This window comes from Aquila chrysaetos, chromosome 13 (genome assembly GCF_900496995.4).
Source record: "Aquila chrysaetos chrysaetos chromosome 13, bAquChr1.4, whole genome shotgun sequence".
Classification (NCBI taxonomy): Eukaryota; Metazoa; Chordata; class Aves; order Accipitriformes; family Accipitridae; genus Aquila; species Aquila chrysaetos.
In genome coordinates this window covers 26,318,957-26,345,492 of record NC_044016.1, presented here as the reverse complement: position 1 = coordinate 26,345,492, position 26,536 = coordinate 26,318,957, and the positions used below count along the sequence as shown (strand labels likewise).

Below are 26,536 nucleotides of genomic sequence, written 5' to 3'. Positions count from 1 at the left end.
CCCACAGCAAGGGCTTGAGGCTTCTGTTTGCAGTGTATGGATGTGGGGAGGGGAGTGCTTGGTCTCCTTCAGCTCTGAATACTTTCATTGAGACCTTGGTGAGAATGCTTTCCAACGGAGCCCTGTCACATCTTCCGCCATTTGAATCACTTGGGATTTTGTGAGGGTGCAGAGGATGGGATACAGGCTGTGGAGGCTGTGACAGCCTGGGGTTGCACAGTGTGAGTACTTTTCAACAAACCCAATAGTTCTGAACTGAAATGGTGCCTACTTTATGAACTTGGGCTGTTCTTTTTTTTTAATAGGTGATAACAACAAAAGAGGTTATTAGCTGTACTCCAAAGCTCCCCTAATGTCACAAATGTGACTGTAAAGATATGTATTGAAACAGAGCATTTACCAGCCTGGAGAAGTGCAGTGGTAAATGTTAGACCATGTTGCTTGCTGCTGGCTCTAAGTGTTCAGAAGCAACAGTGTTCCCAGGGGTCTGACCAAGGCCCACAGAATAGTATTGTACTCTATACCAACTTCAATTGGCTTCAGATCCATTGAAGTTTCTGCTATACCCACATCACCAGATGCCTGGCAGCCAAGTGACCTGTCAGCCTCTGGACCCAAGCCAGTACCTTCTGTCAGAGCAGCCTTGCATCATGCAGCTGTGTCAGCTTGAGTCAGTGCTGCTGTGGTAGGTGTGTTCTGGATCACCTTGCGAGGGAGCAGCCAAAAGCAGGTCCTTTGGCATCTGCAAAAGCCACAGTGAGTGGAGTTGGAGCTCTCTTCTCATGTAAAGCCACACTCAGCAGCCTGACAGTTTCCATCCTGACCACAGCTTATCTTCCCCACACATCTTCCTGCACTCACCAGCCCCTTGAACCCAGTCTCTTGTCACCTACCCTTGGCACAAAATACCAAATCCTGTGCAATCCCTGCCTCAGCAGATGCAGAGTCTGCTGAATTGGGAGCTGAAGCACATGCTGAAGTACACAGACTAGTTTATAGTTTGTGTAGAAAGTTGCACGCAGACACAATTTAATGAAATTTAGTAGGTACATTTTTAGCAGACTTAAGAGAAAAAGGCTGTGTGTTACAGGCTTGTCATAACACACATTCTACCACTTGAGCTGTGTTGGCATAGTCAAACAGTGCAACTGCCCCAAGGCTGGAGAATAGAGCTTTGCCTGGTGAAAAGGTGTCCTATGTACTGCAGTTTATCCTCATACTGTATGTGAAATAGTCGTGACAGTGTAATTCTGTTCCCACTGACAGTTGGCAGATTCTTGTTACTTTTTTTAGGTTTTTGGTGTTCTTGTTTTTTCTTCTTCCTCCCCTTTGCATACCCCAAATGTTTATACCGTGCTAACCAAACATAAGCTGATCTTGCAACTGGAGTGGAAACCTGCAAACAACTTTGCTCCTGAAATTATTTCCAGCTGAAAAGCTGAGGTGTGCTCCTGCTTCTTGCCCTGTATACTAGGTGGAATAAATGTTCTTTCATGTCTGTTCTAATGCTCTTAGATTTCTTTGACTGCATGAAGGTTGGGGGCACTCAGTATCCTCTAAGATAAAGATTTTAACTTTCATGGTGCATTTTTGTTTGTTTTCATGTCTGTAATATTTTTGTAAAAGCATAAAAATGGTATCAATATATTTCAACTATTGTACATGAGAAATGTGTAGAATATGGGGGCATCAGAAGTGATAAAATTCTAGGGAGAGAAGTGTATTTACATATACAAATTTCACTTCCAAAGAAAAGTCTTTGATATGTTACATCTCATTTTAGGGGTTCCAGGGATCACAGGCAATAATTACAAGTGATTCCATGCGCAGAAAAGAAATTAAGCAAAACTGTAATTAGACAATTTGATAATTAGATCATTAACAAGCTCCTAATATAACTGTGTTAATGGAAACAGCTATAAATACAAAACTATATCTGGTTACTGTCTGGTATTACATCAAAGCTGAGGAGCTTTCACAAGCAAACGCAACCCACCCTGAGATAATGCAAAACTGTTAGAATAAAATTTCAATGGGTTGCACTGGGATTTTTCTTTTATCAGTTCACATTATTGATAAAAACAAAACCAAGTGCTAATAAAAATAATGAATAATGTCATGCACAGCCGAAGTGGTAGGTATGGTATCAATTAACCTGAAGCTGGGATTAGTGCACAGAGTGAGGCGGGACGTCAGGGCTGAAGGGCAGGAGAAAGGTCAAAGGGTATCTGCTGGGTTTGGGAGCTGTGCACCTGATAAGCTTGGTGAGCCTGAGGCTGAACTGCAAAAGGCTGGGCAAACCAGGGGAGGGAGCATGGGCATGGTATTGCTGGCAGGAAAGGAACAGGATGGTGGTGCTTTTCCCTCCTTGAGGAAAAAAAGGGATTTCCAAGAGATTGAGACACTGAAATGTAGTTTGATCTTGGACACGATGGGAGTTTGAAGAATCCCGAGGCAAGAGCAAGCAAAGCAGCCCTTTTGTGAGTGAATGGCTTGGGGTGAGAAGGAGGTGGTAAATGATAACAGGCCAAATGTTACTGAGGGGGAAAGATTTAGCAGATCGAAGTGAGACTGTGAGAGTCTGTATGGCTAGACAGCAGGGGACATTAGCTGCCTGTGGAGCAAGTGGCTGTCAGCACCTGGTATGTGGCTACTATTTAAAGCAGCAGCCTGCCGCAGGCCTGGTATGTGTCAAGGAGAATGTTTCAGACAGGTGCCGTCAAACCTCAGAGCTGCTTACAGGGTACTCTATGCAACTTCTGTCCACCCGAAACACAGCATAAAGTCTTTAGGGAAAGCAGGGTGGCATACAACACACTGATAGAGATGTTGTGATCTTTCTTCTAGGTCAGCAGTTCCATATCTTTGCTGACCCCATGAGTAGACCTTCAAATTATTTGTATTGGAAATTAATTGGAAAAAAAATAATCCTTTCGTAGATCATTGCCTTGATTTCTCCTCTCCCCCTCCTTTGTCCCTCCCAATTCACACCATCAACTTCAAGTAGATATCTCATCTTCTCCCCCTGCAACCTCAAGGGTTGCATAGTGATCTGAGACTGTTTTCCACAGTCTTAACTAATCCTCTAGCTTTCACACTGCCCACTTGCTCGATCCTGGGTGCATTCACATGAAGGAAATCGCTCCTAAAGAAGGCATGTAACAGCTCTGCAGATGTTGAGGTGCATGTTCTTTAGCTCAGTCAGGATAAAAAGCTGATGGAAATCCCCAGTCAATACTAGTGTGAGATGTGACTGCCGCTGATGGATAACAGCCAGGTTTGTATGCAGCTTGGAATGCTCTGCATGGACAAAGATTTGAGAATCAGTGCAGGGGGGAGACTCGCTCCTATTTCCAAATTACATGTTTTTAACAATGCTGTTTATCTAATGCAAAATGGAAACACTGAAAAGCAGCAAATAAATTTCAATTTTTCATGTGCCTCTGACTGTGAACGTGCATGGGAGAGACTTCATTATTACTGTGAAGTGACTGTTGTCTTTGTGATACACTTTCCCAGTGGTTAGGAACAAAATTCATTCTGTTTCCTAGATGGCATGCAGATAAGCTCCATCCAATTTGAATAAAGTGGGCAGGATTTTACTTTTACTTGCAGTTTTGTTAAGATTAAGATTACTTTGGTTGCCTGGTGTTTTCATATTGAAGGACATGAAAGTAAGTCAACTTAAAGTGTGAATTTCAAATGGCTTTGTTAAACTGCAGTAAAACTCTTCATGTTTTAACTACCATAATTAGTGCTGTACTAAGGCTTGCCATGCTCTAATTCTAGTCAATCCATATCCTTGACCTTCCCAACTCCTCTCCAGTCAAGTTGAGAAGGGTGGAAATCTGATAGTGGCAGAAAAGAAACTAGGGAGGAGACCCTGAACGAGTGTTGCTTGAGGAGAGCATATCCAAGATGAACGAAAGGTAGGTTTGCTGAACCAGGTTGGAACCTCAGTGTGAAGTGGAGAAATTGGTAAAATTGTTTTTAAAGGCTGAGTGAATTAAAAAAAAAAAACCAAAAAACAAAAAACAAACCACTGCCCCACCCCCGCCCAAACCAAACAAACAAAAGGAAGATTGGACATGCAAAGGCAAAGCTCTTTACCCATTGTAAAAGCCACCAATAACCTGTATCAATCTATTGATTTTTTCTTTTTCTTTTTTTTTTCTTCCCCCTTCCAAAACAGTGATCTTGCATGCAATTTAAAGATAACTAATGTTTCTTAGAGTGGAGAGAAAAGCATAAAAGTGAGCATGCAGAAATGGTTTAAAAAAACAGGATACAAAAATAAGCTGAATATGACAGAAAAGTTTTGATTCTCTGATGCATGTCAATCGTAGATGTGCTGAAGCTGAACAAATTTGATAAAAAATGTTACACATTGAATAGACTTTTTGAGAATGCTAAGTTATGAAGTAAACCCCACAATTTTTCTAGTGAATGTTTCCCTAAAATAAAAGGGAGATGATTCTCATGTTTGAAAAGCAGTTACAAGAGGTTTCAGCTTGCTACAAAGCCCTTTATAAATCAGGAGAACAGTAAGTATATAGGTGTCACAAATACTGTCCTGACCTTCACACTCATGATGTTTAGTTACCATTCTTCAGGTATGACAGCTGTTTGAGAAATCACTGGTTACAGTGTCAATAGTAGCTCAGTGCTGGCAATCATCAAAGAACTGTAATGCTCTTCTCACAGGAAAAGCAGGCTGAACTTTGAAAATGTGGAGGTGTGTCAGAACAGTAATTGCTATTGTAGCTTGGTTACTCAAAGAAGTTCAAGTGATCTGTTGATTTGATGTTTATCAAAGCTTGGAATAATGGGGAAGTTTGAAAGGATCAAAGAAAAACTAATGTTATTCCAGTATTTTAACAGGTCTGGCCCATGTAATCATAGGTCAGTCATGCTTCATGCTTATCCCAGATGGGTTTGAAAGGGTGGGTAACAGGATATCAACAATAAAGAACAATGTCTGTGTGAATGGCCATCAGAGGATTTTATGAAAAAAAGGTATCATCACATTTGTCACTATGGTGAGGAGTGAGACTAAACATTTGGTTGATAAAGCTAATAGTTCGTAAGCTCTTGAAAGCGTCTAATTCTAACAATAGTTAGGTAAAATTTTTAGCCAGCTCCCAGCTGAGTGAAGAGGCAGCAATAGCAACTGAGTTCTGTGGGTTGACTGGAGACTTGAGCAAAAATGCATCTGTGATACATCTGGGTTGCATGCATGACACAAGACTGCTTATAGCAATGATGCAGAAAAGTACTAGGGGGTCAAGGTGCATAATCAGTTGAACACAAGCTCATAGTGTGCTCTGGTGGCTAAGAAAGCAAATGCAATCCTTCAACATTCAGGCAGAAAAATACAAAGCAAGGAGGAGAGAATGGAGCTGCTGCTTTTCCAGCACAAGTGATGAGGCTTCTGCAATTCTGAGTTTGTTTCTATTCTTTGTGCTATAAAAAGGGTGCTGACACATTCTGCCCCTTCAGCAACAGCTGAGTTTGTCTACCACATAGCTGTAGAAGAAGCTTCCCTCCAGGATACCCTATGCATGCTGTGGCCACAGATTCAGTCTGGGCTGCAGAGCTCTAGACAAATGCATAGCAGAGCTCATTGGGCAAGGCTTGGATTTGCACCACGGAATGTATATTTAGATTTTCCTGCTGCTATTTCATCTCTTCTTCCCAACCCAATTAAAAATCTGGCTGCTGTCTAGCTATCAAATTCTAACACAAACACCTGTGTGCCAGATGTGTAGAGCTGTAGACCTGTCAGAGCTGATCCATCATCAGAGCCATAAGCCAATCCATGGAGCAATTACAAAACACTTTTTGTTTTTCCCCTTCTTCTGTCCCTCCTCCCCATTTTTAATCCTCCTATTTTTCCAGGGTCTTCTCTCTTCTGCTTCCTGCTGCTGCAAGTTTGTAAGGTGAGCCTTGCTCAGACTTTCTGTCTCTTTCAGATAAGAAAACAGAGAGCCTAAACCAAAGGAGCACATTTTCCTGGCTGCAGAATGGCTGGTTTGTACTGACAAATGTTAAATTATACAAGTCCAAATGTGAGTAGCATGTGCCAGCTCAAGAAAACCACCTTGAAAATAGTAATGTTGTGAGGCCTACACCAGGCAGAATTAAGATTTGATTTTTCCTTTCCCCCCATCCCTGAAAAGAACTAGTCCCCCAGATGTGTTCTGGAGATACTGATTGTAGGACAGGGAGCACTCTCATGGCCTTTTTGAAAGGGAAGGCTGAAGTCAGCAGCAGAAAGCAGTCCTTCAATTTTGAGGGACAAAAATGGTGATAGTTAAAGAGATGGGATATGATAATGCTGCAGAGTTTTTTACTGCAGTTGGTAAGACAGTCTCTTTACAAAAGCTTGCTGGGAACAGGCTAATGTAAAAACCCTCTTTCTTATTCCACTATGCTTTCCTTGTGACCTCTGTCTCTCCTTTTGTCCAAGTTCCCTACTTACAGGTCTCCAGGATTGCCTTCTCTCTCTTCTCCCCAACATGTAGTAACACTGCTTATGGGGGGACATTCCTGCTGGGGAGAGAGAGTTTCAGAAGGACAAGAGGGAAATATGGTCTCCTTTTCTAGCAAAGGAGATGAGAGAGTTTCATTTGCTCAGCTGGGAGTGGTAATGGATGGCTCAAGTGAAGAAGATATATTGGGTGTGAGGGAAGTCTTCTGTGACAGAGTGTAAGGCTGTATGGTCTTGCCCAGAGAATGTCAGTTGCTTTGTACAGAGCAATAGAAAAAGGAGGCCACCTCACTGCTCCCTTGGTCTTGCTCATGTGCAACTTTGGCTTTTACTTACCAAACCACTGCTTGTGCTAGCAGAGATCCTGCCACCTTAGATAATTCAGATGATTCAGTCTTTACTTAGCAAAGCTAACTGATTTTTATCCAAGGTTTCCAAGCTCAGTTTGATGATACAGTGCTACTAATTTATAGTCATAATGTGTATCCTGTCATGCTTATGTGAGGAAAGGCTCCCATTGACTTCCGTTTATTTGAACATACTTCTGCTTTAACAGAAGTGGTGCCATTGTAACAGTGAGGAGCTGTTTTTCAACTGTTGGGGCTCTGGAATGCTGAAAACAGCAGATCTCTGAAATGTAGCCTAGAAGTGATAGGACATGTTTAAGTTAGGTGCAAAGTCACTTGGAAAATAGCCCAAATGCCTCTGGAAAGTAAATTTACAAGTATAATCTCTTTATTGGGCTGGAAAGTACACCCTCAAGAGAGAAAGGAGAACAGAGGGGATTCCAGCCCCCCCCGCTGTCCCCCCCCCTCCCCCCCCGCCATTTAGAGACCAACCATGGACTAACAGGATTGTGTTTAGAGCAGATATGTTTGCACAGTCATGGAAAAACATGTGTTTTTTATCAGGGTTAAGGCTTCCCTCCTACTAATGTTTCTTGATTAGTTCTTTTACTCCCTGCCTGTGGAGAGTGAGAGTCTGGAAAACACACTTCTTCCTGGGCAGAACTTTGATCATTGCTTTCCCCTACTTCTCCCCTCACCTTGTATGATGGATTACATACCAGCAGTCATTGCTGCCTGGACCCCTTCAGAAACAAAAGAGCTCCATGAGTCTTACGGGAGCATCTTCAAGCAAAAGCTGACCTCTGTGTTTTAGTTAGTATTGACTACTTTGTTTTTCCCTGAAGAGCAATGAATAATATTGGTACTGAAGAACACTATTTGGTAAGAAGTTATTGAGATTCATTGTATAGTTGAGTTTTCTCTGAGGTGGAGTAATGACATAGGGTTACAATGTCTAACTTGCACAGGCTACAGTTGACCAAATCAAATCCAGTTGTGCACAAAATCTTAGAGAGTATGTCCTAGTGGCTGCCTGTTATGTTTGCAAAAAAGTAGTATGTGTATGAGGTATTTGTACATGAATCTATGATCAGCTAGGTTCCATGTAACATGTAAAAGTGCAGATTGTTCATCCTATTTCTTGCCTGCCTCTCTGTCCACCAGTTGAGCTCTGCCTGTTTTCATCATGTCTCCTAGTGAGCTTTGTGTAAATATATGTCTGAAACAGTCTGCGTTTCATGCTGAAAGTGGTTGTTTGCTTCCTCTGTTGAGGAAGATGGACACAAAGCTGGGTAGCAGGAAGGAAAGGATTATTCTCTTTGTAGTCTGCTTTCTTAGTGGTGGAGTTAAAATGTCATGAAAACTATACAGAAGGAGAGGAGGATGCTTCTGCATTGCCTTACCTGATCATATATAGTAGTGCCGTTCCTCCTCCTCCTCCATGAGGCCAGGACTGCATTTACTCTGGTACAGCTGTCTGTGTACTTCAGTGTTTAACTACCGCCTGTTCGCGGGGTACATTTTCACTGGGTAAAGCAAGAATTCCTCCTCCTATCTGTCTATGATGGGTCTCTAAAAAGCAAAACTTCCTTCCCTCTTCTATCTTTCCCATGTCATATTTTAGTTCAGGACCAAAGATGAGGGATTAATTGTTAGCTGGTTACAGTGGAGAAGATGAACAACTAAGCATGGCTGGAATTGGTGTTTACTTGAGCTTGAAAACTAAAACGGTAATGTGAAAAGGTTCCTTGCAGCAAAGCTCAGGGTGCACTCTGTTTAGTTCACTGCTTGCCTTGTGCATTTATGCTATGGTCTGTGTTGTGACTGATCTCCTGAAGCTTTCAGACCTTTTACAGGCTTTCATTTGTTTATTATAGGAATAGGAATTTATAGTAATGCTGTTTATACTAAAGATGGGTGAACCATTACAGCAATAAGAGAAACCATCATGAACCTCTGCCCTGAAGTCATACCAAACTCTTTTGTGATTTTTAAAGTTCTGTTTCAGTTTTCAGTGTCATTGTACTTTGTTCTGTCAGGACTGGAAATGAGTGTCAAAATATAAATGGTATTTCCAACGTCAGCCTCAGATTTCACGAGCAAATCTGCTCTCGTGCCGGGGAGTGTGGAGTTTCTTAGACCTCACAAGTTTCAGTAGTGAGTATAACCTTTCCAACTCCTGCTGTTTAGTGCAGCTAGCTCAAAGCGCTTAATCAGTGAGGCTTGCCCATCACTATTTCATATGGGACAAGATACTATTTATTGAACTAATAAGCATTCCTAGGGGAATGTGTGCAGATGATTGCTTGCAGATGAAACACTGAAACAGAAAGTGCGGTGTAGCTGCATTTGCCTGCTATTCGAGCAAGGATGTAGTGACTGTCCAGCTTTGGCCTCCTTCCTGCTAAATGTGTTGCAAGCCTGTCAGCTGATTCTTCTGTGAAATTGTGGTGGAGCTGCCCAGTGCAGAATAAGAAAGTAAACTCTCTTTTAGGCTCTATCAGTTTTGTTTTGAGAACAAAATGTGACTAATGTGTTTCTGGAACCTGGGTTTCTCCAAATTTATTTGCTGTCCTGTAGGCTTTTCTGTTTCATATTCTAGACTTGGATCCAGTGTTGAGCTATCCATCTAGTAGAGTATTACAGATCAGTAGAGCCAATCTTGGGAGTAATCAATTCAGGTTGTGCCTGTTTTCCTCCTTTCTGCTCCTGAGGAGGAATAGTCTTTCTTCTTCCCCACCTCCCTCCCTCTCTCTCTGTTTATTGTTGTATCAGAGAATGATCTGATGTTTGTTTTAACACTGAGATGAAGCTGAATTCACTGCTGTCCAGCACTCTTTAAAGTTGGTGTGCTACTTGCATATTTATATCATGCTGACATTTGCTTACTTTAGAGAAGGCTTTATTTCCTTGGAATATTTATCACAGTGTCCAGGAATTTCCATGTTGAACTGCTGCTGGATCTGAATGTTGTATATAATTACCTGGGTTCAAGCCCAGTTGCCTAAGGGAAGTTAACTTTCAAAGAACAACAACTAGCTCTGTGGCACTAGCTAGCTGAAGGAAGAGCTGGCAAGGATTTTTTCCTGGACTGATGTGGAGCAGCCTGGAAAGAAGACTCGCACCTCACTTCAGCTATATAGGTAGCTTTGTCTAGCTTATTAGGGGAAAAGTAGAGAGTCCTTTCCCTGCATACCTGGCATCATGGATGGGGTGCCTATATCTGATGTGATCTGTTGACCTAGTTATGGTCTGGGATGGAAAATAAGATTTGACATCTTTTGCATTCTGTTTTTTCCCCCTGATTTCCACCAGTCCCTTTCCCGAAGGTTAAGGGGGGAGGGTTGGTGCAGAATCCAGTTCCTGTCTTCCTGACACACTTTGATACTCTGACCCCCTTTGTGCATAGAATAGAAATGACCAGCTTGAGGCTTGATCAGATCTCAGCCTCCTGTTGTTTCCCATCAGCTTATATGACTCTCTTGGGCTTCTGGGGCTAGAACTGCTCTTTTGCTGCTGTGCATAAAGAAGCACTATGATTTATGAATCAATTAATCACTGCATGCTGAGGAGCTGTTCACGGTAGTTAAACAGTGAAAATAAAATGCTTGAGTATATAATAAAGACGGATCATAATGAATATGACCCTCTACCAATGAATTCTCTCCCTCCCTATATTATACCCCCTACCCATTCTTTCCCAGCACAGCCAAACTATCAAGACATGAAATTTGTCTATCTTGCTTGTCATGGGTTCATCAAATTACTTGATAAGGGTGCTGTTTGTGTGATTTCCTCGCTACGCCCCATGCACTCTTCCAGTCTGTTTTCAGTTTGCTGCTAGAGCTGCTAAAGCCACAAAGATGAAGAAGAAAAAAAAAATAAGATTCTGATACTACTGATTGTAAACCTTTTTGAGTAGTCATAAGAAAATCCACCAATAAGTCCTCAAAACTTAAGGAGGGGAAGGTGAAGTCTGCCCTGCCTGGTCTGTAAAACCAAAAATGTGGTGCGAAATTTCCAATAAATGTTTCCATCACGTAACTGTCACTATTTGCATAACACACACCTCATTGCTGTGCGTTTCTGAAACTGCATGATACTGTAAGAACTAGGCAAGTTTGGTGGTAAGCCCCTGGTAAGATTGCTGTTTGCCTTCACAACTTACTGAAGCACTTTGCAATTTAGGCCAGCAGTTAATGACTGTAGTCATGTCAGGGTGGCATATTGCTCTGTGGATAGCACCACTGACATTCAAAGATCTACCCATGAGGTAAGGATATGAGGCAAGAGGTTTTAAACCTGATCACATGGTTTTGCACCAAAACTATGCTTTCCAAGAAGAAACTTATTCTTTACAAATTATTGACCCTATATATGTTCTATTTTCTAAATAAAATTATTGTTTTATTTTACATAATACCCAAAATAGTGGTACAACATTTCATTAACAGAAAACATTTTTTTTTGGCTGAAAAGTGTATTCTTGGTAAATGAAATGCTGAAAAGCTCTCAAAAACTTTATCAAATATCCCTCTGTTTTGAATTCTGAGAAGGATTTTGGGAGAGTAATGATACTTCTGTCTTTTCATTTTTTTTCTTTACAGCAGGCTTTGAAATTTTACATTTTTGTTGCAGAGTATTTCCTGGATTTTCTGAGTACCAAAAGCTGGTATTGATGAGTAGATGAATTTGTGAACCTTGCTACAAGCCCACTGGTTTTAGTGGAGTTGCTCTTGATCTCACCTGTGTAACTAAGAGTAGATTTCATTCAAGCCAGAAATTAGGTGCAGTGGTGTGAAGCAGGTTAATTCACTCTCTCTGCCATGCGTTGAAGCTTGCAGTTGAATTATAATATTTGCCACTTATCAGTAAAAGGAAAAGAATTTTCTCTTCCCAACACAATCTAGTTTCTCGGTTTTGTTCAGCTCTGCTGCTGGCATATGTTGACTGTATCTAATGGCCTTTGTTTGCATTCTAAGCTTATCTCATAAATTGGCTTTTGAAATGCACAATCAGCAGTAATAACGTTTCACTGTGGTAGCCATGGTTAAACATTTCTCTGTCCCCCCCTTCTTTGTTTGATTTTTAGGACCCAGGTTTCTCTTCGGTGATTCATGACAAGCTCCAAGTTCCCAATACTATTCGTAAAGCATGGAATGAGAAGGACAACAGATGTGATGTTTGTGCCACACACCTGAACCAGTTGAAGCAAGAGGCAATTCAGATGGTGCTGACCTTAGAGCAAGCTGCCAACTCAGAACATTACGATGCCTCGCCAGGCTCTCCCCCACCTCTCTCCAATATCCCCACATTAGTGAGTCCCCGGCACATGGGCAGCCTGCAGCCCAGGGACTGGGCATATATGCCTGCTCCTTATGCTACATCTAATTATACAGGCTTTGTTGCCAACAAACACAGTGGAAAACCCAACAGTCTAGGGATTGTCAACGGAGTGGAGAAGAAAAATGGCTCTCCTGGACACCAAGCCAAGGTCAGCTTTCAAATGGCCACCAGCCCCAGCAATGGTAACGTTCTCAACTCTGTGGCCATCCAGGCTCATCAGTACCTTGACGGCACCTGGTCTTTGTCAAGAACGAATGGCGTCACTCTATATCCCTACCAAGTAAGTATTTTAAAATAACAAAACATGTTTGTCTTCTTCCCATCGAAGCTTGCACGGACATGTTAACACTGCTTGTGCCAGTTGCGTAGAAGTAGAGGCATTCATAAAGTGAGCACCAGAACAAGGAGTGCTATGAATTCCTGTTTCCCTGACAGGGCATTGAGTTGGGGGAGACACAGATTACAACCAGTATTAATTAGAACACCTTTTATTAATTCAGCTGTTATTAGTAATAGAACCAAGCTGTTGTGTTTAATAGCAGACAACTATTCATACGGTATATGCAATTATTCTCTCACACAGTTCTCACTCACTCACTCTTGCTCATCATACTTGGTTGGAGCAACAGCTGGGAGCCAACCACACTTGTTTACTCACAAGTGGAAAGTGGCACTAGTGTACCAGTGACTTCTGGGTTGGTATTCAGAAAGTACCCAGAAGGTCTTTTGGTTCATCATGTGTCCATATGATCCTATAGTCTTCGTGTACTACCTTTGTTGATGTGTTCTAAACTACATACATTCTTATTGATGCTAGTGTGTGCTGGTGGCCTTCTGCAGATTCAACTGATTCTTGGTGGTTTGATTTGTATCAGTTCTCATGAATTCAATAGGTCCACTAGTCTCCAGAGCTTAGCAGTTCTGGGGAGATTTTCATGTACTTCTCAGCATGTCCTTTTCCTCCTCTTTGGCCTGATGTTTTCTGGTATACCAGACCCATAAGTATGTGTAGAACCCCTCCACACCAGCTGGCACAGAAGGGGTTTTTGTGACAGGAGTTAGGCTTTCCAATGCACTTAGCTGCAGGTGGTGGGATTTTTGGAGTGCCCAAGCACTTGCAGATTATGACATAAGCCTATTCTTTCTGAGTTCTCCCAGCCATCCTGTTGGCTTCGTTAGGCACATAAATATCTTTGGAAGTTGGTCTTTCTACTAAGTTATGAACAGATTGCAAGATAGGTCCCTAAATTAATATTTAACATTTATCAGTATGAGTAACTAGTATTACAGCCAGAAAAAAGTGATGTTATTCATAAGCATTAAGATATTTTCATGCACCAAAGACGACTTGGTAAAACCAGAAGTGAACTACAGTTACTTTATCTGGAAAATATGTGACTTTATAGTTTTGTGGGTTTATGCTCTAGTGAACCTGAATCACATTTGGGCAGGTCAGTATGTGATCATAGTTTGATCTAAGAAAAAAAATTTCTCATCTATGTTCCATCTACCCCCTCCCCCCCCAACAACGCACATTAAGAAAACTGAGTAATTATTAGTTGTGTTAAGAAAATCACTTCAGTTTTATTGCATTCACAATCTTTTAGGTTCATCTTCTATGAAAATGTGTTTTTTGTTTACTTTTTAATAATGTTCATAGTTCCTAGATGGTTCATTTTGTCTTAAAAATATTCAGTAAGGAGTATCAATTATTCAAAACTTCCCAGATTAAGGAGACTGTTCCCTACCATTTACTACTCATTTCAATAACCTTGAAATAGAAAAGACACCCCACAAACAAAAAAACCCCAAACAAACTGAAAAAAACCCAAACAAACCTAGCAATGATGGACTGTGTTGATACTGTTTTATATTCTCTTTAAGATTCCACCTTCAAATGTTAAAATTCTGACTTTACTCAAGTGTCACATTTAATTGTCCAGTCAAGGAATAATAATTATAGCTTTTGTCTTTAAATGTGTTGAAAGGATTTTAGTGTTTGGTTATGTGGTATCCATATCAGACTGGGAATTAGTCAAGTAAGAAGAAAAACTTTTTGAAGTATTTTATTTGTAATTTGAAGTAGTAGGAAGATGGAGGCTTTGCTTTTTCTGCTTTTGTGTACAGAAACCAATCTTATTTGCTACACATTCTCAGAACATTTTAGATCTCTCTACCATATAAATATATTTTTTGTTATGCACTCACAGAACTACTGGGGAAGAGCTCTAGGAAGATGAATCTGTTATCTTAATTAGAACCCTTCTTGATCTGAAGGTGAATTAAAAAAAGAGGCACTAGCTACTTACTTGCAAATGTCTATATATTAATTAAATTTTCTTGCCTTCCCTTAACAAGTGATTAGAAAAACCTTACTGTGCATTAGCTAAGAGGAATAAAAAATAATTTCTTGGGATAAAAAGCCTTGCACTTCACACAGAGAGGTACAGTACCCTTTTACATCATAATCTTGTTAATTGATGTCCAGGGAGAAGTCAGTCTCTTGGCTCTAGACTTAATGGCGCCTGTTATAGACACCTCCCATTGTAAATTAGCTTTCCTTAGACAGTCTAGATAACTTGACAGAAATGGTTGAGTACCTTGAAAACTGACTGTGTTTTCTTCCTTGAAATATCACCAAAGAGAGAAAACACTAGTTTGGAAGTGAAGTTCTGTGGGTCAGAATTGACTCATGGCAGTTTTAGGCACCAAAAAGTATTCCTACTGTTGTAAGGTCTAGGATGTTACTTCCTTCCTAGGGTCCTCCCTTCCAGACTGCCTAAAATTAGAACCTTGTTATGGTGAACAAATTACAACTTTTGTTTCAGTTCTGGTAGAAAAAACAAAGAAAGAAACAAACAAAAAATATGAAGTGAGTGTTGTGATATTGTAGGGCTCAGCTGCTGCCATAGTGTAGGGCGAGTCTTAAATGACATGCCACTATTCAACTACTTTTGCAGAAAGAGTAATTGCTATCAGGAGTAAGTAAAACAAATGTGAATTTATACTTTACCAGATTTAGTAATGTATTATATGTTTAAAGTCTGAAAAATAGAAGTAGTAATACAGGTCTTTAACTGGAGATGCATGTCAGATGTAAAAGAAACTTTCCAGTAATTTCATGGAGGTATTATGGGAACTCATCAGTGGAGTCTCCTAAGAATAAGTCAGAGAAATAACTGCTAAGAATTGTTTAGGCAAAACTGGTCCCACCTGGAGATTAGGAGATGGTGTAGATGACCCCATCAGTCCCCACTGGTCCTGTTTTATGTGATTCCATATTTAGCCACCCCTTGACTAGACAGAAACAAAGATCTGGTTCCAAAACCCTGTGATGTCCACTAGGCCTGGGTCACAAATGAACAGCTGACATTGTTTTCTGTAAGGGGCTGAATCAAATTTTGCTGGTAAGTGGCCCTCTTACAAAACAGGGAATCAGAGGCAGGGAAAGGCAATTGATTGATCTTAAACATAAAGCATGGCCCATTAAAACCCTCCTGCAAACTCTGGTATGCTGAAATGGTTACCTGGTCAGGGGAAAAGTGACCCCTTTCTGTTGAATACGTATAGGAAAATACCAGCCAAAATTCAATAGAATTTGATCAAGAGTCTGAAAATCGTGCTCCTTCAGTCATCAGCAGGTAGCATTTGTATACCCTGGGGATCAGACTGTGTTTTAACACTTGTAAAGGCTTCTGTTGATCTCCCTATCACTCAAAGGGATTTCAGTCCTTCCCTGCTCAGAGAAAACTCATTTAAATTAGTGAGGTTTTACCTGAGAAGGGCTGTAATTATTTGTGCAGCTGCTAATGTGAATTACAGGATACCACAGTGTTAAGTACCTTTCTGTTGCTTACCAGTTATTACATAACACTTCTAAAGAAAAAGAAACCTTTGAGCCTGAGGTACTAATGTAGGAGCCGAAAGTCCAAATACCTTGATGAAATGATTTCTTCTTGTAATTTTTATAGAGAATGTGATACTCAATAGAACGCATAACATTCTTATTACTTTATTATCCAAAGCTGCTAAAGCAGCTAAAACAAAACCACCACACTAAAGAATAAGATAGATTTGAGTCCTTAGTAGTTCAGACTGATTTAGGGTTTGCTTTCAAAGGGAAAGGAGTTGAAAATAGTGACTAGATTAAGCTGGTTACACTAAAACACTTTTTCTGGTGTAAAAGTGCTCCATTGTTTAGAAGTAGTTGTTCCTCTTCAGAAGGGTGCCCTCTTTTAACCTAAATTAACTGCATGGTTCTCAAATGTTGTACCTCTAAACCGAAAGCATGGCATTAACTGCATTGTGGTGTGAGTTGCTGTCATGGTTTAACCCCAGCCAGCAACTAAGTACCATGCAGCCTCTCTATCACTCCCCCACTCAACTGGACAGGGATGAGAAAATATAACTAAAGGCTTGTGCGTCGAGATAAGGACAGGGAGAGATCACTCAACCAATTACTGTCATGGGCAAAACAGACTTGATTTAGGGAAAATTAACTTAATTTATTGCTAATCAACCAGAGTAGGGTAAAGAGGAATAAAACCAAATCTTAAAACACCTTCCCCCCACTGCTTTCTTTTCCGGGGCCCAACTACACTCCCAATTTTCTCTACCTCTTCCCCTGTCAGCGACACAGGGGGATGGGGAATGGGGGTTGGGGTCAGTTCATCACACGTTGTCTCTGCCGCTCCTTCCTCCTCAGGGGCAGGACTCCTCACACTCCTCCCCTGCTCCAGTGTGGGGTCCCTCCCATGGGAGACAGTCTTCCATGAACTTCTCCAGCATGGGTCCTTCCCACGGGCTGCAGTTCTTCATGAACTGCTCCAGCGTGGGTCCCTTCCACAGGCTGCAGTCCTTCAGGCACAGACTGCTCCAGCGTGGGTCCCCCGTGGGGTCACAAGCCCTGCCAGAAAACCTGCTCCAGCATGGGCTCCTCTCTCCATGGGGCCACAGGTCCTGCCAGGAGCCTGCTCCAGTGGGGGCTTCCCACTGGGTCACAGCCTCCTTCGGGCACCCACCTGCTCTGGCGTGGGGTCTTCCCCGGGCTGCAGGTGGATATCCGCTCCACTGTGGACCTCCCTGGGCTGCAGGGGGACAGCCTGCCTCACCATGGTCTTCCCCATGGGCTGCAGGGGAATCTCTGCTCCGGCACCTGGAGCATCTCCTCCCCCTCCTTCTGCACTGACCTGGGGGTCTGCAGGGTTGGTTCTCTCACACCTTCTCACTCCTCCCTCCGGCTGCAATTGCACAGAGTTTTTTTTTTTCCCCTTCTTAAATCTGTTATCCCAGAGGCGGTATGACCACCTGATGGGCTTGGCATTGGCCAGCGGCGGGTCCGTCTTGGAGCCGGCTGGCATTGGCTCTGTCAGACATAGGGGAAACTTCTAGCAGCTTCTCACAGAAGCCACCCCTGTAGCCCCCCACTACCAAAACCTTGCCACACAAAGCTAATACAGCTGCAGAACATAAAACAGTGGGCATTTCCTCGGTCCTCTACTTGCCTTCCTGGATCTGCATAAGAATCTTTTCATGTCTTTAAGTAGATTATTTAAAAAGGCAAACAAAAAAAAATTTAGCACAGCGTGTTTGGTAGATTTGAGTGGCAGGAAGGTAAGAAAGAACCAGAGAACTGGAAAAGGCCAACTGTTCCAGAAACAATGTGGGCCATGAAAGGGACAGATGCGTAACAGAAAAAGTGGCTGTTGATGTGGGTGAGCACCTCCTGCTGCAGACCTTGAGGTTGTGAAGTTTGAATTTGGTAGGGAAAAAGGTAGTGCGTGTAAGGATTTGAGTATGGGTATTGTGAACATAATGATATTCAAGGAAAAATTGTTCCTTTTTCCCCTGCACTTAAAAAGACCCTTTTGACCAAAAGTTTGGAAAATGACATCTTAAACTACCGAGAGCCTCTTGGCCCCAGGCGTAATGATCTCAAGCCTATTCAGAGAGTTATCAAAGGCTTTGTTTGTGTACAATTGATGAAAGCCTACAGTATGTGCTTTCTGTTTCCTCTTTATGTATAATGTGTGTTTAGAAGAACACTGTTCTCTGAGAAAATACCAGCTTGTTCTGGAGTTTTGCAGTGATGTATGATTTGTTTGGAGTTTACTTAGGTCATGGCTGTCTCATAACGCATCAGTTCTTTCAGGCACAGGCTTTTAAAAAGAAACTGGTAATGATTAGAGTTGGGCACAAGATGGAGAGTTCGCATACAGAGCCAATGCCTGTGTGTGGGGTATTCCCATCCAGGATTTTGATTCCAAGCTTTTTTTTCCCAAGTCTCTGCTGTCTAACTTATTTCATTTCCACTTGCTGCTGTTTCTGTCACTTCTTAAAGTGTTCAGCCAGTTAAAGCTAAAATGTTAATGATTGCTACAACAGTGCCAGGGTAATTTAAGTACCTTCTAAAGCATATAATGCAAGGTACAGAAATGAAGTTACTTGCTCCATCTGTAGACTAACAGGTGTCTTCTATAATTATTCCATGCTTCCTAGAAGCAGACCTATTTTGCCTGAGCATCTTAGCAACAAAATAAAAGGAGACTTGTATACTGTCTCTTCTAGTACCATTTTCTTATGCGACCACACACAACTCAGTATGAGATACCTAACACAGGAGGTATTTTGCATTTGTGCAGTTAAGTTTTGGTCCAGAATTTTTTGGATGGCTTATGTTTCAATAGCAGTTGAATGAGATCCACATTTGAGTGTGATGGCTCCCTGAACATAGCAGAAAACTTTGTTCCTATTTCCTATGTTCCTTGTTCTTATGCAAGCTCATGAATGATGATGCTGAACAAACGTGTGCAAATTCTTGCACTGATTTTTTTTTTTTTTTTAAATTCTGTGACCTGGACTCTAACAAAGTAACTCTATAGCAAGACTGTAGACTGAAAGTGCAGGAATTTTATTTCCAAAGATTGTTTGACTGGGCCAAGAAACAGATTGTCAAACAAATTCATTGGCACTGAAATTATATCTCTGCTTAATTATCTCTGTTGCCCTCTTCCCCCTTGTTGTTACCTCTGAAGTAGCTTTCCTCTGACTAAAAGCCTTTTTAAACCACATCACTAATAATTAGATATGACCCTACTAAAGCTGGTGTATGTCATCAGCTGACATTTTGCCATGATCGTTTGATCATTCAGTTTGTATATTAACAGGAGTTGGCTATTTGTATTTCAGTCCTCCTGTCCACCCTCTCAACTAGCAGTCTAGTTGTATGCTGATTCTCTAATATCATCAAGAGGGGAAACTGAAGTCTATGTGAACTGTAGGAGGGGTTTCTTTTTTGCATTACTCTGGTCTGATTTGATCTCTTATGGCATTTTTATGCATGGCTTAATGACCTTAGAATGATTACTTTTCCCCTTCATGATACTGGGGTGACCAAGGGAAGAAAGAGGTAAAGGCTATCCCATGGACTGAAAAGAGCTAAGTAGGCTTATCCTATGAGTATGAAAACCCCATGACTCAGCTGTGATGTGAGGAAGAAATCTGTGGACTATTAGAGGAGTGAGTTAATCCTGTAAATTAGCGAAAGCCAGAAGATCACAATTAGTGAGGATTTAGAGTCTTGGTTTCCTTCCCTGTAGCTTAAGGATTTTGTCCACATGTGAGACTAGTTTCTTTTCTGAAATAATAGCTGTGCTGATTGCTTGCATCATTGAACAAAAGTATAAACTGAGAGGAGGGGAGATGTTTTAACAGTGAGAAAAATGATGTAGAGGTGGGATGGAGAGAGGGAGAACACAAAGTCATACATTGAGACAAAATTATCCCTTTATTTCCCACACTGTATATAAGTAGGCACAGAATCAGAGAGAAAAATGGTCAGCTTCTGCTTTATTTCATAGCTCAAGAACACAGAGAGTTAAGTTAAAAGACAGCCAATTTGGAAGTGAGAAGAGGAAATATGCTTTTCATGCAGTGTACAGTTCTGTGGGACTTACTGCTGTGGAAATAGTATTGAGGCCAGGAGCTTAGGAAAATTCATAAAAGGATTATGTGTTTATGTGGGCAATAAAAAAAATTCCTTCTTTCTGATATTAGGATAAAAAAAAGGTAAGGGATAAATTTCCATATAGCATAAGGCAATTGGTATCTTACATTCTATGGAGAAGGCTTCCTTTAAATATCCTCAATCTATGGCTAAGGACTGGAATTCCTGAAAGTACCACTGAAGCTTTCCAGCACAGGTGTAACTGGGCTGACTGGGAGAAGGATACTGATGTACTTAGTCAGCTCTTAGACTCTTTGTCCCTCTGTTCTGAAAGTGGCTCTTGAGTGGCAGCTGAAGAGAGAGCCTAGATTAGAACCTGAACCTGGTGAAGGATAAACACCACATGACTGGTGCTTGTGTTTTGGATGGAGGCCTGTGATAAACAGATTAGCGAAGACTGCTTTTCCAACAGTTTCAACAACATTGCCAGAGTTCAACATAAGTGTTGTACATTTCAGAATTCTTTTAATATTTTTTTTTTAATTTCTTACTCAAGTGTGTGAAGATTCATGGTTTCTAAAAACTCTCTTGGGTTGAATCATTTATATGAGCAACATGTTGGTCTTTAACACTGCATAAGGATTCAGTCCTGTGGCTGATATTCCTCCTGTATCTTGCTACTGGTCAGCATCTGTTGCAAGAAGAGAGAAAATAGAAATGTACAAAACCAACAGTAACTCATTTTAACTGAGATGGGAAGGAGGGGATGACAAAAGAATTAAAAAGCAAATTTTTAGGAGTTTCCCTTTAGATTCCCAAGGGATACCACTCAAAGAAGACACAAATTGATGTATTGTCTCCTTGACAGAGACATTTGTTTCTTACATTGTTTTACATAAATGGGACATAAAATTAAGATTAGGTTTAGGAACATCATCATAAATTTTTTTTTTCCTCTTTGTAAAATCCTGTTCTAACCTTTTCTTTTGCTTAGAAAAAGATTTGGGCTTTTAAATATGAAGAATTGTATTACTGTGCAAAAAATAAATTGACAAAGCCTTTTTCTTTGATGCTGTGCTGTGCTTCTGGGAAGTAAGGAATAAATAGCTGGAGGCTGATCTAACTCTGAAATGTGATTCCACACAGCTATCATGTAAAACCATTGTTTTCTCTAAAGTGTTTCTGAGCTGGTGTCAGAAACAGAGCATCAAATTCTCTGTTGGGACAGCTCTCTAATTCAGTGGATTTGAGTTAAAGTGGTTGGTGTTCCTTTATAATCCAAGCATTGTTAACTTGAGAGGTGGGTGTTGTCAGATAAAATATATTCGGGGCCAGAGTGTCTTCTGTCTCACTCCAGGATAATTGCTTTGCAGTTGACATGGCTATATCGGTGTAATATAGGTAAGAATGAGATCAACATCAACCCTGTAAGATCTGATCAGCCAGAGAGTGAGAACAGCTGTGGTGATGGGAGTGAATATGGTGTCTTGCACTCCAAGTGGGCTCAACTTCCTTTTGGGCTGGTGGAGTGGGAAGCTTTCTTTTTCCTTACAACTCTGGCCTGACCGCATGCTGAAGAGTCTGTTGGAACTGCTCCTCCTGACAATGAAAGCAGAAGGCTGGTTGTCCAGCAGCTTTTGAACTTTGAATGTGTCTAGCTGTATTTTATGAAGACTAAGGAAGGATTATATCTCTACAAGGGTGAGAAAAAGCCCCTCCCAGCTAATGAAACCATCTTTTAAATCTATAGACTGCTCTGAGGAGAAATGAAATTGCATTTCACCTTTCACTCTCACCTAACCTCTCTCGCTGAATTCAGAACTGCTCCAAAGGTTGAAGGGGAAGGGAAGGTAACAAGCTCTCATCTTCCAAGGGATTGGTTGGTGTTCACTGTGCTTAATGTCACTAGCAAATCTCAGCATAAGCATCTGTAGTTTTTCCTTGTATGGGAGCGCAAGAGTCACCATCGCGCATGCCATTAAGGTATCTGAGGACTTTGTTTTATAAACCAAGAAAGTCTCAGGTCTGACTGGTAGATGTGAACATCAAGTGACTAAGCTGCAACCAGTGCAAGGTAATAGTTGTATGGATGGGAGTGCAAGTAAAGTTGTTGTGACAGCTCTTCGAATCAAATACATGTCTGTCATGCTTCAAAAAAATGTCGAACAATTTGAATTTGTGAAAGTGGCATATATGTGTGTTCATTAAATAGCTGGCTAAATTTATGCACAGGCTTTTGGCTAGTGGGAAAGACAGAAAAAGAATTAAAGGTTGGAAGTATGCTTGATGAAATCACTTCTGCTTCCTTAACTTCATTGTGGCTGCATTGATCTACAGTGAGTGCAGCTTGGTGTCACTGGATAATTATAAAGCACACCTATGATGTGAATTCTGCAATTTCTTTACATCTTTTACTGCACTATCTATTACTTTGCAAGAAAGTCATGGCTATTACTAAAAGCAGAGTTTAGGCCTAGTTTTGAAAAAGATTTCTATTTTAAAGCATAGAGAGTGATATTTTCTTTCTTGTAAGAGACAGATAGCCGATAGATAGGGTTTATTGTTGCTTTTCTTCCTGACAGGTTTTAGGCTGCTGGAGCTAGGCAGTGTTGCTGGACTTAAACACAAATCATAAGCACAATCATCTCTGTTTTATTCCTGTATATTTTCTCAGTTACTGCAGTGCAACATAGAAGATGGAAAATTAACTCAAGCGTTATTAAAGAAATTACACAGAATGCATCAGAAGAAAATGTATAGTAATAAGATATCATCAGTTTCTCTGATCCCTGAAAACTTTGCATGAAGTTCATTGCCAATGTGCAGGAGGTAAAAATGGATGCGACACAATTCTCAATTGTACCATACAGGTATATCATGGCAGTGATCACAGACAGGGCTGATAGGGAAAATGTGCTCAGAAAGCTTTGTCTACATTTGGACCAGCTTCAGTGAAAGTCATCATGAAGAGTCTTGCAATGTTAGGTAGGTTTAACTGAGGCTTAGCGTGCAAGCTTGTGGAAGATTTCAGATTTTTTTGCTTTGAAGTAATGTAAACCAAAACTATCATTTTTGTCCTGTTCAGCAAAATAATATAACCAGCTACTATTCAGGTGACTTAGGAGAACAACACAGCTAAGGGTTCCTGGCCACCAGGCCTCCCTGACAAATTACAAGAATATCAGAGGGTGTCCTAAAGCTTATCTATTTTATTTTATTTTTAGGTGTAAATGCTAAATAAACAATCAAGTTGTTTTCAGGTAAATAAGTGCTTTGGAAGGAAAAATCTAGTTCTCATGTTACCAGCTTTGCATTATTCTCTGCCCTAGTCAGTCATCACAAGGGTCTTTGCCTCTGTAATCCTAAACGCCTCGAAGTGCCATTTGCAGCCAGGATTTAGTAGTGATGCTGATTATCTCCTGAGTGTTGTCTTGCACTTCAGAGCCTTTGTAAAGATCCTTTTAAACATTGCCAGAGACCAGCTTATCAAGATTTATTCCTACTTATATAAAAGTAGGTGGAATGCGGACACCTGCCCTGATGATAGCTAGGGCAGATTTTGAATGAAATTCAAGATTTCTGGAAAGGAGTTATGTGTGTACAGGTTACGTACATTATGAGATTTTTCCAAGCTCAGTGATGTGGGTTTCTCTGTTTCCTTTTTTATCCACTGCTCAATGACTTTAATCATACATTGTGACTATCTGCCTCTTCTCCCTGCCCCCTCAATGCTTTGTCTCTGAAGCAGGGACAGTTGGCACTGCTGCAAGGGACGTTAGTTCTGGGGCCTCAAGGAATTTTATGATATAATGAATATGAATAATAGAGCACATTATTCCTTGTATCTTCTCCAGTAAAGGTGGTTTCAAGTGTGGCAGTGGAGCCTTATTATAGCTTGGCTTCCTTTTGAGTGTGAGAGCGAGAGTGTGGGAGGGCAGTTACATATTACATACAGGCATATTGGTTACAAATGCTTGACAGAAATACTGGAAAACAACTGATTGCTCCTCAGTATCCCATTTAATGTGCTGGATAATCTTATATCAATTGTGAGGAAAAAAAGAATTTTGTTAATGCTATTGCTGCTAGTGTTCTTGTGCCCAATTTGAATACATAGAGTAGGAATGCCTCTTTGTAATTTCTTGGAGAATCCATAGATGGTACCACAGAAAGCCAAAGGGACCTGTCAGTAGCCACAACTCTACTAGAGCAAGAGAATGGTTTGTGCTGAGGTCATTAGAGAATTTGCTTCCAAGACTTTTTAAATGTTGCATGGACATGGCGGGGAGGGGGGAAATGAAATTCTACAAGGAAATGTGATGTAAACTTAACTGAGAGAGAGCTGGAGTGGTAACTGTGTAATATTTTGCAGACTTTAAAGTCCGTTCCTGTAAAAGGACCAAAAATGCTTTGAGCATCAAAATGAAACCTTGGCAATACCTTTGAATGAAACAAACTTTATTATCCCATGCTTTATGTGTTAAGAAGCAGATGTACAGGAAAGTGGAAGGATATGCCTGAGATGGGTGCTATGCAGTTTGCGAAGAATTGAGAAAATAACATTTTCTTCTGTTACACTTGGGACAAAAAGGGCCATCTTGTCATTTGATATGTGGAAGTTAGATTTTTTTTTTTCTTTTTTTTTTTTTTTCCTGTGCCTGCCTGGGAGAAACAATATCAGAGTGGATTATGAAATGGAGCCATTATAAGGGTTCACAATAATTTGGAAAAACTTTGGAAACAGAAGAGACTGACTAAAAAAATCTTGCTGGTTGATTGTTTTTTATCTTCAAATATGGCTTGAGCTGGAATTTTTATCAACTGCACAGAGTTCATACACTTTATGATTTACAACAAGCTGCTACTGTGCTTTCTGAAAAGAAAAAAAACTTGAAAACAAGGGCTTTGCTTTACAGGGATTCACTTGAAAGCATGCCCTTGGGAAAGAACAAGACTATAGAAGTTTTAAATTGACCTCTGAAGTTTTTTAGGTTTTAGCACCATTGAAATGTATTCTTTCAAAAAGCTTCTGAGTCCAGGATAGTAAACAAGTCTTCCTTCTTGTTTACTCTGCTTTAATTCCTAATAAAAGTAGTTCCAGCAAATACTAAAATTCTGTTATCCTCGTATAATGCTCTGTTTCCTCCTAGGGAACCTTCTGCAATGCTATTCTGTTGGAAAATTTGCCTCTGAAACTGTAAACTTTTTTTCTTGAACTTTCATAATTATCTATCTCTGTTGGATAGGACTGAACCCTGTGCGCATGAAGCCCACTGTCTGTAGGGGACACTATGCAGCAACGGGTATTTTGGAGTTCTAGTCCTCTGGGTTGGTCGTAAAGCCAGTCTGCATTTGTTCTTCATGGCTTCTGTTACTGTGGCCATTGTGAGCTGAGCAACGTAGTGGTGGGAAGTATTGGGAGAATTATCCCTGAATTTTTTGGTTTAATGCATAAATAGTATGGAGAATCTAATGGTTTAATGCATAAATATATTCATTCCACTTCTGATTTTTTGGGGCATCCTCAATCTGGTTTATTTATTTGTGTGTGCATGTGTTTATGTATATACACACACAAATATATCTTTTTCTTCCACTTCATTTCCTCTAGGAAAGACTCTTATGCTGCTTTTCCAACAGAAATTGCTGATAAACTTCAGGATAGATTCTGATTTGAAATCAAGTTCCCTCCACTGGTGACAGAGCATCATCATGCTTTTGCCTTTTTGTAGCTGTGTGCCATTCTGCTGATACTAAGAAAATCAAAGAATCAGAGTACGCTGAGTTCTGAAAGCTAATGTAGAAGGGGGAGTGTTTCAGCCCCTCTTAAGAATACACACTAAGCAGCAGTATTAGAAGTGTTTCAGGCTTGGTTCTTTATTATCCTGCATATGGAACAGTGCTCTACGTTTTGGAGCTAGTTCATGCCTATCTTGTATTTCCTTTGTCCTAGTGTAAATGACTGTGCAAGCTGACTTAGTAAATGCCTACAGCATACCTTGTGAAGAGACACGTGAGACCTTTTTCTTCAGTTATACAGATGACAACACTGCACTTCCACTGTCCTGTAGTCAGTGATCCTTCTTTTGGCTTGTCATTATGGAGCAGAAAAGCAGTCCATGATGCTCTATTAAAAGTTAATTAAAATAGAATAAAGACTTCCTTTCAAAAATTGATTTAAAAGTAGCTTCTGAAACTTTTACATTACAAACCAAGTAAACAAGTTGAAGGGGAAAAATCCAAAACATTTCATAGGCAAATAAAAATTCTGTGTGGAGTGCTGAAAGCCAAAATGAAAACTGAAGATAACCAGGAGACATTTATTGCAGTTCAGAATGGTTTACTAGAGTTTAGGCATCATTTCAGATGATGAGCCTGTTGTTTTTATATTTGGACTTCATTAAATGC

General features: G+C 40.6%; 1 protein-coding gene across 1 annotated transcript in view; it reads left to right on the top strand.

The window, feature by feature from the left end:
- The window catches only part of KIF26B (kinesin family member 26B), a 318,477-nt gene that overhangs the window by 82,250 nt on the left and 209,691 nt on the right, over positions 1 to 26,536 (top strand). The window contains exon 3 of the mRNA XM_030035803.1: positions 11,930 to 12,463. Within this exon, the coding sequence (XP_029891663.1) occupies positions 11,930 to 12,463 (534 nt within the window). The remainder of the gene's footprint in view (positions 1 to 11,929; positions 12,464 to 26,536) is intronic.